The following is a 13,411-nucleotide window of genomic DNA, read 5'->3' as shown; positions in this document are numbered from 1 at the left end:
GGATATTTCATGATTCTTTGTTCTTTGTGAATTGTGTGTTCATAATTAGAAGAATTTTGCTTCTGAAAGCCTCAATAAGTTTCAGCATTTTAGGTGTTGAATAATTCGTAATGAACTTTGTTTACACACTGTTTAGGTCCCAGAGAACCTCAATTCGCTTATTAAAAAAAAGACATCACCACATTCCTTTATTCAGAATTATCCTCTGGTTAATTACATTTGGCAAAATCTTAGCCATGTTTATGTAAGGGCTGGTACTCTGCTGAGCCTTAATGGGGGATGCCTGAATCCCAGTGAGGACTGGGAGCTGTTATGGATCATGCTCGGGAAGCCCTGAGCCCTGTGTTCTCACTGCTGCAGGAGCCCAAGGCCAGCTGAGACAGGAATGAATGTGCCCACGGGTAAAAGGAACAAACCCGGGCAGCTGGGTAGGAGCAGAATAAGATTGAAAATGGGACAAAACTCTTGGTCCCTTCCAGCAGCTGCAGTAAAAGCCCTGGAAGTGTGTCTGCAGGTTTAGGATTATCCAAGTGCTACTACAGCATGTTCAGCCCTTAGTCAGCATTGGGGAAGCCTGTAGGAAGTGTCAATGGTTTTTAAGAAGTTGGTTTTGATATTGCTCCTGGAATGCTCCCAATGTTTCTTGCTTTCCTTCTGATTCTCAATCTAACTTAGGGGTGCCTCAGTGTTTCTAGGTCAGGTGTGGGGAAGGCAAGGGAATTGGTGTTGGAGGAAACTGAATTGGAATGATTTGTCAAATCTAATTAGAATTCTGCAGAGAGTAGTTAGAAACAAGGCTGCAGTGGGTACCTGCTGAGGGAGTATGTTGTGCACCTTGTGCCTTGCTCCCAGCCACGGGGCTCAGCCAGGGCACCCTTACCTGGAACAGCCTAAAGGCACAGCTCCACGGATTGCATTTGGGTCGCTCTTTTAGCACACCACTGGAGATTGTGTTTGTCAGGCAAGATGGAGTCACAGGCAGCATTTATAGAGTGGCTGAAAGATTTTAAGCTGCTCCCGTGGTCTTGATGGGGTCATAAGGAGTATGTTGTTTATCAAGCTGTCATGTAAGCTTAGAAAAAAAGCTACTTGAGTGCAAGTTGCTTCGTAAGCCAGAACTTTCTTTTTAAAGAAACACAAATCTTGCATTTGACATGGAATGTAGAAAAAGGTAAAGCTGCTTTATGAGCATCACAATCTCATGAATTGCAGCAGCCAAAAGTTAAAGGATTTTGATAATCTGAGCGTCTGTTCATGTCCAGGTTGTTTGGGGTGGAGGGAAGGAGACACTGTTCACTGAACAGTTGTCTTGTGTGAATCAGAATATTATGCTTAGATGAAAAAGTAATTCAACTGGTTTTAGTTTATATTTTAATTCAGTATTATTTCATGTCGTGTGGGTTTGAGTCAGAGGTCTGAAATTGAATGAGTCCAGAAGTTGAAAGCAAGGTACATCACAAGCATTTAAGTTTATTGTGGGTTTGTGTCCAAGTGCTGCAAGCCAAAGTCTTCAGCCTCAGTTCAGCATCTGAGACTTCAATTGTTTTTCTCAGTTACTCCAGTTTTGAAACCTTGTGATTTAGCTTGAATTTCACCTGCTCTGGGTTTTCATTATGAAGTTTAGCGTTTTGCTAAAGACATAGAAATGGGAAATTAAAGGGAAAAGAAACTGCAGCATCACATTGCACCACTACAGAGGTTCTCTTAAATAAAACCAGGGTATTAATCTGCAGTGGTCTGAAGCAGTTTCTCCTCAAAGCTGACACTTGGCTTTTTACTTGGTTTCCCCTGCAACAGAAATTGTTGGAATCTTATGTGTATTTGTGATGCTGATGCTGAATTGCAAGGTTTAAAAGACATTTAAATCTGGTCTTTTGCATAATACTGCCAAGTAGGCAATAAAGTTACAGGTTTTGTGAAACAGCTCCTTTGGCTGGCATCTGTGGTCAGAGCATAATTATGCCAATGCAGCATCTATGAGACTGAATCTAATGCATGTCCTGATAGCATCACTTTCTTCTAGCAAATGGAGGAAGAAATTTGAAAGCAACTGTAATAAAAGCAAGTGAAGTAAACTGGCATATTGATTAAATGACAATAAGCCAATTATTCAATACAACTGAAGTGTTACATGCTGTTTTTTAAATGTATTTCTTCTACAAGCTGAATAGTCAAAGCTGCTTTAGAAAATTAGTGAAATGACAATATTAGCTTTATGTGCAGGTGGAAGATAATCTGATTATGAGAATCTGTCTGTTGTGGACATTGGACACTCAGTGGGACCTGCATGCCCTGGCATAATGTGATTATTGGTTGAAGTAAAAACAAAGCCCTGGCCAAGGATGAATGAAGCTGTGCATGAAGTGTCCTCCTGACAGAGGTGAATGTACAGCTGAGAAAGTGGATTAGTATCTGCCTGAGTCTTGTGCACAATATGTGAGATTGATTTGGTCTGATATTTACTGCTTCTCCCAAGATTTTTGCTTCCTGTTGGTTTTTGATTAACTTTTTGGGAGTTGAAGTGAATTTGTAAATTTGGTCCACTGGCAAGATGTGTTACTTATTCCTGAGGTGGAATGCTCAAACAAATTCGTGTTTGTATTTATGTAATAATTAACCAAGGAAACCTTTGTATCTGAATACACTGAAGTGAATACTAAGGTTGGATTCTTTTAAAGTTAAGTCAAAGATTTAGTCAACATATCAAATAGCCTTATTTCCCACAGTGTCTGAAGTAAGATCTGATTTTTGCACGAGTATCAAAACATGACAGCTCATAAAGAGGACTCGTGTTGAGCCACATGCGTGTTACCTCCCAGGTGCGGGCTCTGCTGTAGGTGAGTGAGCACCACTCCCTGGGCCTTTCCCTGCTGCTCCCACTCAGTGCTGCCAGAGGTAAACAGGAAGCTGCTGCAGTCCTGGAGCTTTTACTCCCTTTACTCAGCACTCTGGGAAATTAAAATAAACATAGAAAGCAATTTTTTCATCGGAACCTCCCCCAGAGTGGAGTTCCTCCTGACCCCCCAAACACACTCGTCCAGCCGCTGTCCCCAGGAGAGGAGCTGAGAGCTCCTGTGCCATGGGGCTGTGGGGAGCAGGGAAACCTTCCAGCTGTTCCCTGCACATCCCACCTGCCAGCGCCCTTGGGCTGCGCTTCCCGGAGCTCAGAGACTCTGCCCCGAGCCCCGGGTCTGAGCACAGGCCGGAACACATGCCCCAGCTCTCCCCAGACGTGAAAGCAGACGTTCTTGAAGCCAGCTACTTGGGAAAATGCTGGGTAAACCTAACAGTGTGCATTGCAATTCTGCAGGCAGGTCGGCAGCAGATAAGGCTTTTATCACAGGCTCCAGCCTGGGACACAGAGCAGTGATTGTCTTGTCCTGCCCCACTGATCCCCGTTGAAACTATGCACACAGGAGGGAAGATCAAAACAAGTACTTCGAAAATAGGTGAACTTGAAACCAATGACCACGCTACTGCCCAGGTTAAGAAATAAGCAGTTGACTGCATGCCTTATTTGTGGTATCAGAAGAGTTAAATGTTACAACTCTGAGCAGTTTATTACACTAATAAAGTTCTGTGTTGTCAGCACAAAGGTGATTTTTGGTAGATGCTGTTGAAAAAACAGTCTTGGCCACCGTTTTCTGCTGTGTTGCAGCTTTCACAGTTTCATCATGCCTGTTGCAATGAAGAGTGTTTTTCTTTAGCCTGGACTGCCGCAGGCATGTGACTACATGACACTCACTGCTTGGAAAAAAAAGTCTGTATTCCCTCGGGTTTGTCAATAAGTTCAGAAAAAGGATTTTTTAAAAAGGAAAAGAAATAATAATAATAATAATAAAACCAAAAGAGATTTAGCTGTACTTTTTCCAAATTACTTTAAATTTAGTTGTTATTCAGGAGATTATTTAGCTAATGCTTATTTTAGAAATTAGTCTTCCAATTTTTGTGGAATTGCTGCATACTGTTACTCAACTAAAACTGTTGGCATGAAAACATCTTGTTTGATTTTCTTGGCTAAAAGCAGTATTAAAATAAGATGTGTAGTCGGCCCAATGTGTCGTGTTCTTACAATCCATTAGTAATTGGTGAAGACGAGAATACCCAACAAAATGTAGATGTTCAGTAATTTTGTTGATAAGTTAATTAAAAATACAACTGAGTATTTCCTTGGCATTATGGTATCTTTTTGCTTATAGTTAAGCATTGAATTGATCATGTAAACAAACGTTTGTTGTTGGGAATGAGATTATTCAGTCGTTTGAAGGTGCTGATGACATCAGTGGAATGAATTTGGTAGATGCAGAGAGAGTAAATGATGTAGCTGTACTCTTCAGCTACAGTGGAGTGCTGTCTAAATGGTGTTTTAAACAGGAGCTGTTTTATTCTCTGAAAATCCTAAAAATTCTAAAGTGATTTCTCTACCTTTTAATACTTGCAAAATGTGTTTATCTTTTCATCCTTCAGCGTTGTCTTGTTGAGTTGTCAATTTAAATGCTAAGTAATTCGGAAATATTGCAATGCTCTTAATTTATATTCTGCATAGATAAAAAAAAAAGCAAAACTTGCTGGTAAAGAATAAGGCTAAAATAATTATTTTTTGTTTCTTGATATTGCATTGCCCCGCTCTATTTTCTGGAAGGAGAGCACTGTGGTACAGGGAAGGGATACGAGAGGAGTCTGGGCGGAGCAGCCACTAGAGTGCTGTTGCTGCTACCTGGTGGGCTGCAGAATCTGCCTTCAGCCTGCTGATGGGAACAGCCATCCCAGAATTGTCACTGGACACTGCAGCAGTAACCCGGCGTTTCCCAGAAAAACCCTGTGTCACAGGGCTGTCAGCTGGGGGATGCCGCCGGGGGCAGACTTTGGCCTTGAACTCTCGGGGTAATGTCTCAGTATCGGTGTGATGAGGAAACAAATGACTTCAGTTACCGTGAACACAAGGGTCAGGAGAAAGGGAACAGGAGCGGCTGCAGCCCTACAGAGAGGGCAGTGACTGAGCAGAAAGGAATTCTCCGCGGTGATTGTGGCCTGAGATTCCAAAAGCTGCGAGATGGGGCAGGGGAGTGAGTGTTGACATCAGCTGGAACAGGACAGGGCTGGGATGGTATTTTTGTAATGCGCCAGGAGTTTTACTTGCTCCGAAATTTCCCGCTGGCACCAGCACAGTGCAGAGCCCCAGCATCCACATGCTCCCCACTCCAGGCGTGCTGCCGTGCTGTCCCACGCGTGGAGCCTCTGAGTCACGCTGCTCTGAGATTCCTCCCTCTGGAGAGCACATGGGAAACTCCCGGTGCACTTCAGTTTATTGTTTAGTTTCAGGATGATCCAGGAAATACACTTTCAGTCGTCTGCTATAGCAGAGGCAGCGGCGTGTTGTCTGAATCTTCCGATGGAGTTTTCAAATGACATTTTTCAATTAAAGACCATAATAATATTACATGTAAGGTTGTGACTGCTTAACCCCCTTTGAAACCCGTCTTTGATGGAGAAGAGTGGCACACATAAAACTTTATTACACTTTGAGGATTGACACAGCCAAGATGAAAATACTTGTTGTAATTTATCTCTTACATTTCTTAAATTGCATGATAGGTATATACAGATGTGAAGTGCATATACAATTCACAGATGAAGAGTTAGTGTGCATGAATGCTGCTCAGTGCAGTGGTTGCAGTCCGGGATGGTGGTGTATATGCACACACATGCATGGACTAAAGTTGCTACTGCAAGGCAGCCAGGGCCTACACTGATCCTCCAGTCCCAGGAAAGCAGGATGCTCGTGCCACAAGGAGCAAGTCAGGCTTGGAACAGCTCTGGACAATAAGACAGTAAATGTCTAAGAGCAGGTCAACCATATGAAGTTGTTAACATTGCATTTCCTTAGGAGAATTATTTCTTGGAACATCAGGACAAAGCCACCCAACAAGCTGTGGGATAAGCAAATAGGAGTTTACAGTACATGAACTACTTCCCAGTATGTGCCTGTTGTCTCTGTAACTTGTTTCAAAATCGTGGGCACATTTGCACGATCTGCTCTTGAGCTCATTCCTGTTCTTCTTTCAGTCTGTTGTGTAGCTGTGCCTTACTAAAAATAATCTTACAAAACTTTTAGTGAAAGTTAATACTAATGCAACAGATGAGCCTTGTGGTCAAATACTGAAATAACTTCTATTTTGGCAATGTCCTGTTACTTATTTTAGGAGAATGCCGATGTCATTTCTGCCTCCTGAAAATGAGCATGATGTGTAAATCCTGTAGCCTCCCATGTTCTGATAACTCGTGGTGTGTGAGAAGTGTGTGTTTGCTGTCCAGGTGAGCAGGCTGTGTTGCAGGGAGGTGGAAGCCTGGCTGCTCCCTGGCTCCGGAGCAGGAGGTGATGATGGGGAGCTGCCCTGGGGCCAGGCCCTGCTCAGGAGCTGATGGGAGCAGGTGTCTGGACCGCTGGGATCTCCCACAGCCTGCAGCCAGCTCCGGGGTCAGTCCTTCAGGTCGTCTTGGGCTGGAACTTCTCCTGTCTCAGAGCAAGCAGTGAGAACTCATGACTTTTCTCCCCAGAATTTTTTTTCTCAGTATATATTTCCCTAGCTGTAGGTTGGTTTTTTTTTTTTTTGGATATTAACCTGGTAGTAGTTTCCATTCCTTAATACATTTTTGGTATTTTTAGGTCTCTGTTTAAGATGTTTATCCTGCTGCTTAGATGCTCAGTATCTTTGCTTTGCTATTTCCTCAAATCTTTAAGCACTGCTTTTCGTCTCCCTCAATATTTTATTCATGCTAAATTTAAATAAATGGCCTTTTATCTTTGTCCATCTTGCTGCTTCTGCTGTCTTCCTTCAATTTCCTTTCAGAAATATGGTCACATCATTGCAGCCAATAAGTATTTTTTCTAACGTAAGATATACAAGAGCTATTTTGGAGCATGTTTGTTCACTATAGCTTCTCTGTTTTGATTATCCTAGTCAAGGACCAGAATTCACATTCAGTATTTTTGCAATATTCTCTGGAAAAAGCAGACCCTTTCACTTTTTAGAAATATGTGAAAGATTCCTCTTAAGTGGGTTAGAAAAGTTTGCTAATTTTGACAGATGATATCATTGCAGAAAGCCGTGGGTTTATTTTCTTGTTAGCTGGAAAAACTGATACAAATGATGTGTGTATGGGACTGGCAATAGGCCTCTTTTGGCAGAAGCATTGATGTCAAGTCTAAAGTCAATGGCGTGCAGCTTTGTCAGTTTTGTGGCATCTTTGGCCAGTTGTGTGCATGTGACTGATTTACTATCGTATTGATAATACTGAGCTGAGGAGGTCGGCACATGCTCCAGAACCAGCAGGATTTTGTGCAGTAGTGCTGTGTCAGGTGAAAAGGGGAAGAAAAGGTCATGCTTGTGATCACTTGACACTCCTACTCCCTCGTGGAGGCTGAGAATCCCTTCTGCACCGTGATGGGACATGGACGTTTGCTATCAAAAAAAGCTGCCAGAGATCCAGAGTGGCAATTTTTCCCTTTGTGGGAATGAAGAATGATTATTGATGGCGTGTAGGTGGTTTTAGTTTAATGAGAGTTCTGATGGACAAAGAGTAACAAGGTTCTCAGGCGCTGAATATACAGTCTCTTCTGATCCCTTGTTTTCAGTGCTTTATTTTTAGACGTTCTATTTTTAAACACCTTGAAATACAAAAATATTTGCTTTTTTGTCCAGTTAAAAGAAAACCCATGTTGTGACACAGTATGACTCTATCTTTTTATAGCTATATCAAAGACGTGTTGCTTAGGATAATGTAAGAATACACAAACAATAATAAAAGCAAAAATAAGAAACCAACAGTTGCTGCTGTAACACAAGGTGGAGGGCAGCAAAAAGAAATTCTGTAAATGTCTTATCTATACTTACTCATTCCACACAAAACAATGATCTGCTTTACCGTATTGTACTGGCAGCACCAGCAGTAGTGCGGGAGGCACGGGCGGTGTTTAGTGCAGGGAATGTATTTGGCATCCCCGTGCTCGGTGTTGAGCAGCGGCTGTGTCCGTGTGCCAGCGGGCGGCTGTGCAGGGCCGCGCACAGCGGCGGCACCATGGCATCGCAGGTTCGGATCCGGCCGTGCCGAGGGGCCAGCTGCCATCCGAAATGTTATTGTCACTGCAGAACAGGCCTGACTGTGAGCCTCCAACAGCAGCCGCATGAGTTATAACAGCTGACAGCAGCGTGGTACACGCCTTTAATTGCAGCCTTGCCAGTCCAGCCTCCGCTCCCCGCGCGATGTCAGCCGCTGGGGCTGGGAGCCCGGGGACCGCCTGGGGGAGGCCTGGCAGCCAGCTTCTGGTGCTCGGCCCTTTCCACTGCTGCGGCTTTTAGCAGCCACTCGGGATCTGGGTTTGTTTGGGGGCTGCTTTTTTTGTTTTGGTTTGTATTTTCCCTAATCTGCCAAGCTCATCTTTTTCCAGCTGCTCAGGCATTGTTAGTGCTGACACAAAGGCTTTTATCCGCTTATTTATTGTACACTTAGACCACACCTTTAACCGAGAAAACGAGGGGAAGCCAAGTGTCCGCCTGCTGCCGTCTGCCCCGCGCGGCTTGGCTCGGGGCTGGGGCTGGGCTCTGTGGCCAGGTGTGTCCCAGCAGACCTGGCCTCGTGTCTGGGTGACCCGTCTGCGCAGGGCACAGGGACAGGTGTGCTGTGTGCTGGACAGCACGGGGCATCAGCAGCTCAGAGAATTAGCCCGAGCGCACCCTGCAAAGCAGGTTCTGGTGGACACCAGGTAACCAGTTCAGGTGTGAATTGTCTCCACATTAGAGTGCTGCATTTTTTTTCTGGATAATGGGAAGCTCTGGCTAAAAAAAAAAAAAAAAAAACCACCAAAAAAAAAAAAAAAAAAAAAAAAAAAAAACACCAAAAAAAAAAACCACCAAAAAAAAAAAAAAAAAAGAAACCCAAACTTAAATTCTCAAGAAATAGGCAGTAAGAACAAATCGTTAATGTAATTTTTAAGTATATGGCCTTGACCTTTGGGAAATATGCAGCCTGGAGTAAGATTTTATAACTTGCCTTTTTTTTTGGAGTTGCTTTTATAACTGCTATGATGTGAAGTTTTTTCACATGATTGATTATAGGAGGATTTTAATTTATTTTTTTTTTTAATTTCAAAACTCTATTAAAAACCAGCTAGTTGTTAGCAGGACATGGTTATAGTACCAGCTGGAAGTGACTGAAGTTGCTAAATTCAGATTGGACTCTGTAGTCATTGCTCGTGCTTGGAAGGGCAAGGACTTGGGGATGTGTGATGTCCTCTAGACAAAACACTCACGTTTTGTTGCCCGAACAAAGAGGTGGTGGCCACTGCACCTGTCTCACTGGTGTTACCTTCCTGGAGCAGGAGAGCAAAACTTAACCACAGCTGGTCAGGCACTGCTAAAGCCTGGACTTCTTTCTGGATCCCGGGGAGAAGTCTGACCGTGATCTAGCGGCGATAACGTGCTTCTCTGCACAGTTGAATGCAAGGCTGTGTTTTGAAAGGAAAAGGGTAATTCCTGCTGCTCCGAACCTGCCCTTTAAATTGCGTTACAGTTTTAATGTGATGGCACTAGTTAGTGCCGTGGCTCTCAGCTGTCCTGGGTGTTGAGGCTGCTGCTCTTTAGTTAACCCCTCTGCACGGTGGCTCGGCTTTGGTGGCGGCTGTGGCTAGAGCCGGGCAGCAGCGGGGCAGAGCTGCTCAGGGGAGCGGGGCTGCCCTGGCTCTGCCCTCCTGATTCCCTGCTGCCTCCCGGGGCTTTGGGGAGAGCCCTTTGGCCCGCTCCTGTGTGTGGCTTCATCACAGTCAGCAGCAGTCAGTGACTTGCATAAAGCTGCCGTTTTGCAGACAGTGTGCACATTTTCCGTGTATCCCGTGGCTTTGCAAGCTTTGTGCTCGTTGAGCTCGCTGGGTCTGATGCCATGGCTTCCAGAGGCAAGCTTGATTGTTTTCCCAGCCTCATTTCTTACACGTTTTCTGTGGCTTACTCCATTATCTGATAGTAAACCACATCCTGTATGGCTTTGTGAACAATCTAATTATCCATATTTATGTTGATACGGTACCTTTTTGTCTATCCTGCCAGTTCCTTTTTCCAAGTGTAGTATCACAAATAGCTGATGAAGATACTGAAGGAAATTATGCTTCTCCATTAGACTTCTGTTTTCTCCAAAAACCCAGGCTTCAACGAATGTTTTTCAGTCATGTGTTTTATGACAATTAAAAAATTGATTCTTTGTTTTCTCAGTGCTTCCTGATAACTACTTCCATTATACAGATAGAAAATTGACAGGGCTCGCACAAGCTAAGCTATTTATTAAAACTCATGTGCACTTGCAGATGTTCAAGCCAATTGCTGAGATTGTGTTTTCAGACATTTTTACCTCTGCTGTACTATATTTGAAAGCATTCTTTTGATATAAGTTTGCAACTGTTCTCCACTGGTAATGGATCTGCATCAGAGCAGCAATGACTGGAGACTTAAGACAAAACATACGTAAAGCCTACAGCTTCTGTGCTGTCTGCAATAGTAAGGTTTAATGGAATTTAATTTAAGGTAAAAATCCAGTTGGTCTTTTATGTCAGTCAACATGAAGACAAGCTCCAGCCTGGTGTAGCACTTGGTGGTAGCACAGTTGTGTGGGTCCTTTGCTCCTGCAGAACTGTGTACACACCAAAGCTGCCCCTCTGTAAGTTGCTGATGTCCCATTTCAAAATACCAGTGCAGCTGAAGTGTGTTGCAAAGTTCCTAAATTTTCTTCTTTAATCTGTAAAGTATTTGCAGAATAAAATCATGCATATACTTTATAATAATAAATTGCTTCTATTCTGGTGAATGTGACTTGATCCCAGATGAAGTACAACAGAGCATTGTAGTTAAATCACATTGTTACAAATTGTTGCATTAAAGAATAAGGGGAATTTGCAGAATTGGCATTTTGTTGGCCACATCTTCCTTGACAGCATACTTGATCACTTCTCAGTGTTAAATGTGGTGATTCCAGCATCACTAATTTCAGTATTGTGTAAGCAAAAATTAAGTAGAAAACAGGAAGAGATCAGAACCCCATTAACATTGTCTGTCAGGCTACAGAAAATAGGTTTGGGTTTGGAGAGTAGATTTATAGCTGAATTAATAAGCCTTGATGTTGACTGGATTTAAATCTGTTTGTGGGTGTATCCATGGAACCAAACTACTGTTCAGATCAGCTGGAAGAAAAACAGATTTTGATTTCAAGTGGTACAGCATGAAATGTCACATGTTTCAGTAGCATCCTGAAATAGTAGTCTGTGATGTGGGGAGAGTATCTATTTAGATGTCACTGAAGCATGGTGACTAACAGATCAAAAGGGACTGTGAAGGCATGCAGCCGACAAGCTGGGGTACATAATTTGCAGAACATCCCTGAATACTTAACTGCAGCAGGCTCACAGCTTCCCTCCCAGTAACAGCTTATGTGCAGCTTTGACTTAAAAGACTGTGAAGAATGAGGAATGCACCGTGGTGATGGTAATTATCCTCATTGCTAATAGTTACAATGTAGGAGTGTAATTTTTGCATCCTTAGCTTCCAATAGCTGCATCTCAGTTGGAATAATTGAGGTGTTTTTCTACTAGATTTAAAAATGTCTGCCATCTGAAATCCATTCTGTGTGTAGGTGGTCACAAAACCCCATGGAATTACCTTCTAGTTTTGGAGGGCAGTGCAGAGGCAAGTCAGCTGAGACCATTTATGTATGCTTTCACAGAATGCCTGTGATCAGAGAACAGAATGCAGCGAAAGAAAAACATTTGGGAAGCTGGAATTCGAATCATGGTTTTCAGTTACTTAGTGCTGGTGAGACATGTAGTAACCTTTGTGGTGTTCATTGTGCTTTCCTGCAGGGCAGCAAAGGACACTACAGGTACCACTGGCAGAGCCACAATGTCAAGCACAGCGGAGTGGACGATATGGTCCTGCTCTCCAAAATCACTGAGGATTCCATAGTGGAGAACCTGAAGAAACGCTACATGGACGATTATATTTTTGTATCCTTTGTTGGTTTTGTGGGGCTCCGTGGCCTTGCTGAGTCAACGTGATACTAATTATGTGTACATGTTCTCTTTAAGCAGATTACTCAAGGATTCTGAACATTTTATATGGCATTTCACCTGAGATAACTGAGAAGCCTTTGAGAACTCAGCTAATTATGAGGGTTGAAAACAGGATAGCAAAAATTATTTTAAGGCATTCTTTTTAATATGTTAAAGAAGATTGTACCTCCATATGTTTATACATTCACGTGACTTCTGAAGCCTCCTGAGGTAATGCTACTTCTAAGAGCAAGAATTAATAGGTTTTAGGTGTGTGTACATTTATTGATGTATTGTCTCTATACCTCCAATATAATAATGCTTTCAAAATAGCATTTCTTCTGTGACATAACGCCATTTACAACTTACTCCAAAATTGTTAATACTGTGAATCATGGGATGATGGAAACAGATGTCCACATCTGTAAATCTTCAGTGTTCTCACTTAAGTTTGCTTCTATGATTAATCAAAATGAGAAGATTTAATACCTGAACATGCAGCCTAACAGGAATAACAGACTTCAGTACCCAAGGCTTTTTTTAAAACTATAATATTAAAGCAATTCCTTAAGATAAGAATAGTCACTATTTCATTTTCAGCTTTCACAATGTCGTGTGAGCTGCAGTAATGAATTTGGTAAATTCTACTCAGTGATTATGTACTAGAAAATTATGCTGTTCCTTCTGCTTTAGCCAGGTTTTCATACTTCCTAGTTGTATTTGGAGAATAGTTTTCTTGAAGAGTTTAAGATATTAAAGAGCAGAAAGGGGAAGAAATATAAGATCTCCTGGCTGTTCCCATATATTCAGATGGTAAAGAGCTACGTAGCAGCTGAATTTAGCAAGGACTGATAGAGGAAAGTTCATGTTGCAGTTGTTTCCATCACGAACTGCAGAGGTTTCTAATACATGTGTGAACATGGGTTTGGATGCTCTGTTCACTGCAGTACCGCACTCTTACTGAAATTGCTTTACAGGAGCATGATGAAGTTGCACAGCATTTGCCAGACTGTAGCACAGCACAAGCTGTAGAATCCTCCCTGGTAGTAACAGGAGTGCTTTGGGCCCATGGAGCACTGCGTGTTCCTTGCAGTGCATGCCCAGAGACTTCAGTGCTCTGTGCAGGAGGAAGGTTTTTGCTTTTTCTTTTTTATGAAAATAGTGGGAGTAACATGGAGATGATCTTTCTGCTGAAGCTGTAATAAGTGTGTTTTCCAAGGGGACTCGTGGTCACATTGAGGGATCAGTCTTACCTCATGTAGGAAGAAGGAAGGACTCCTTTTGCAATTCTGTGAAGGCTTTTCATTCAAAGATGAAGATCAT

General features: G+C 42.7%; 1 protein-coding gene across 2 annotated transcripts in view; it reads left to right on the top strand.

The window, feature by feature from the left end:
* Positions 1 to 13,411, top strand: part of MYO1E (myosin IE) — a 73,807-nt gene that overhangs the window by 17,108 nt on the left and 43,288 nt on the right. For both annotated transcript variants that reach the window (XM_066328526.1, XM_066328527.1), the window contains exon 2: positions 11,900 to 12,043. In XM_066328526.1, the coding sequence (XP_066184623.1) occupies positions 11,900 to 12,043 (144 nt within the window). The remainder of the gene's footprint in view (positions 1 to 11,899; positions 12,044 to 13,411) is intronic.

The sequence above is a fragment of the Sylvia atricapilla genome, chromosome 13, assembly GCF_009819655.1.
Source record: "Sylvia atricapilla isolate bSylAtr1 chromosome 13, bSylAtr1.pri, whole genome shotgun sequence".
Lineage (NCBI taxonomy): Eukaryota > Metazoa > Chordata > Aves > Passeriformes > Sylviidae > Sylvia > Sylvia atricapilla.
This window is presented reverse-complemented; position numbering and strand designations above follow the sequence as displayed.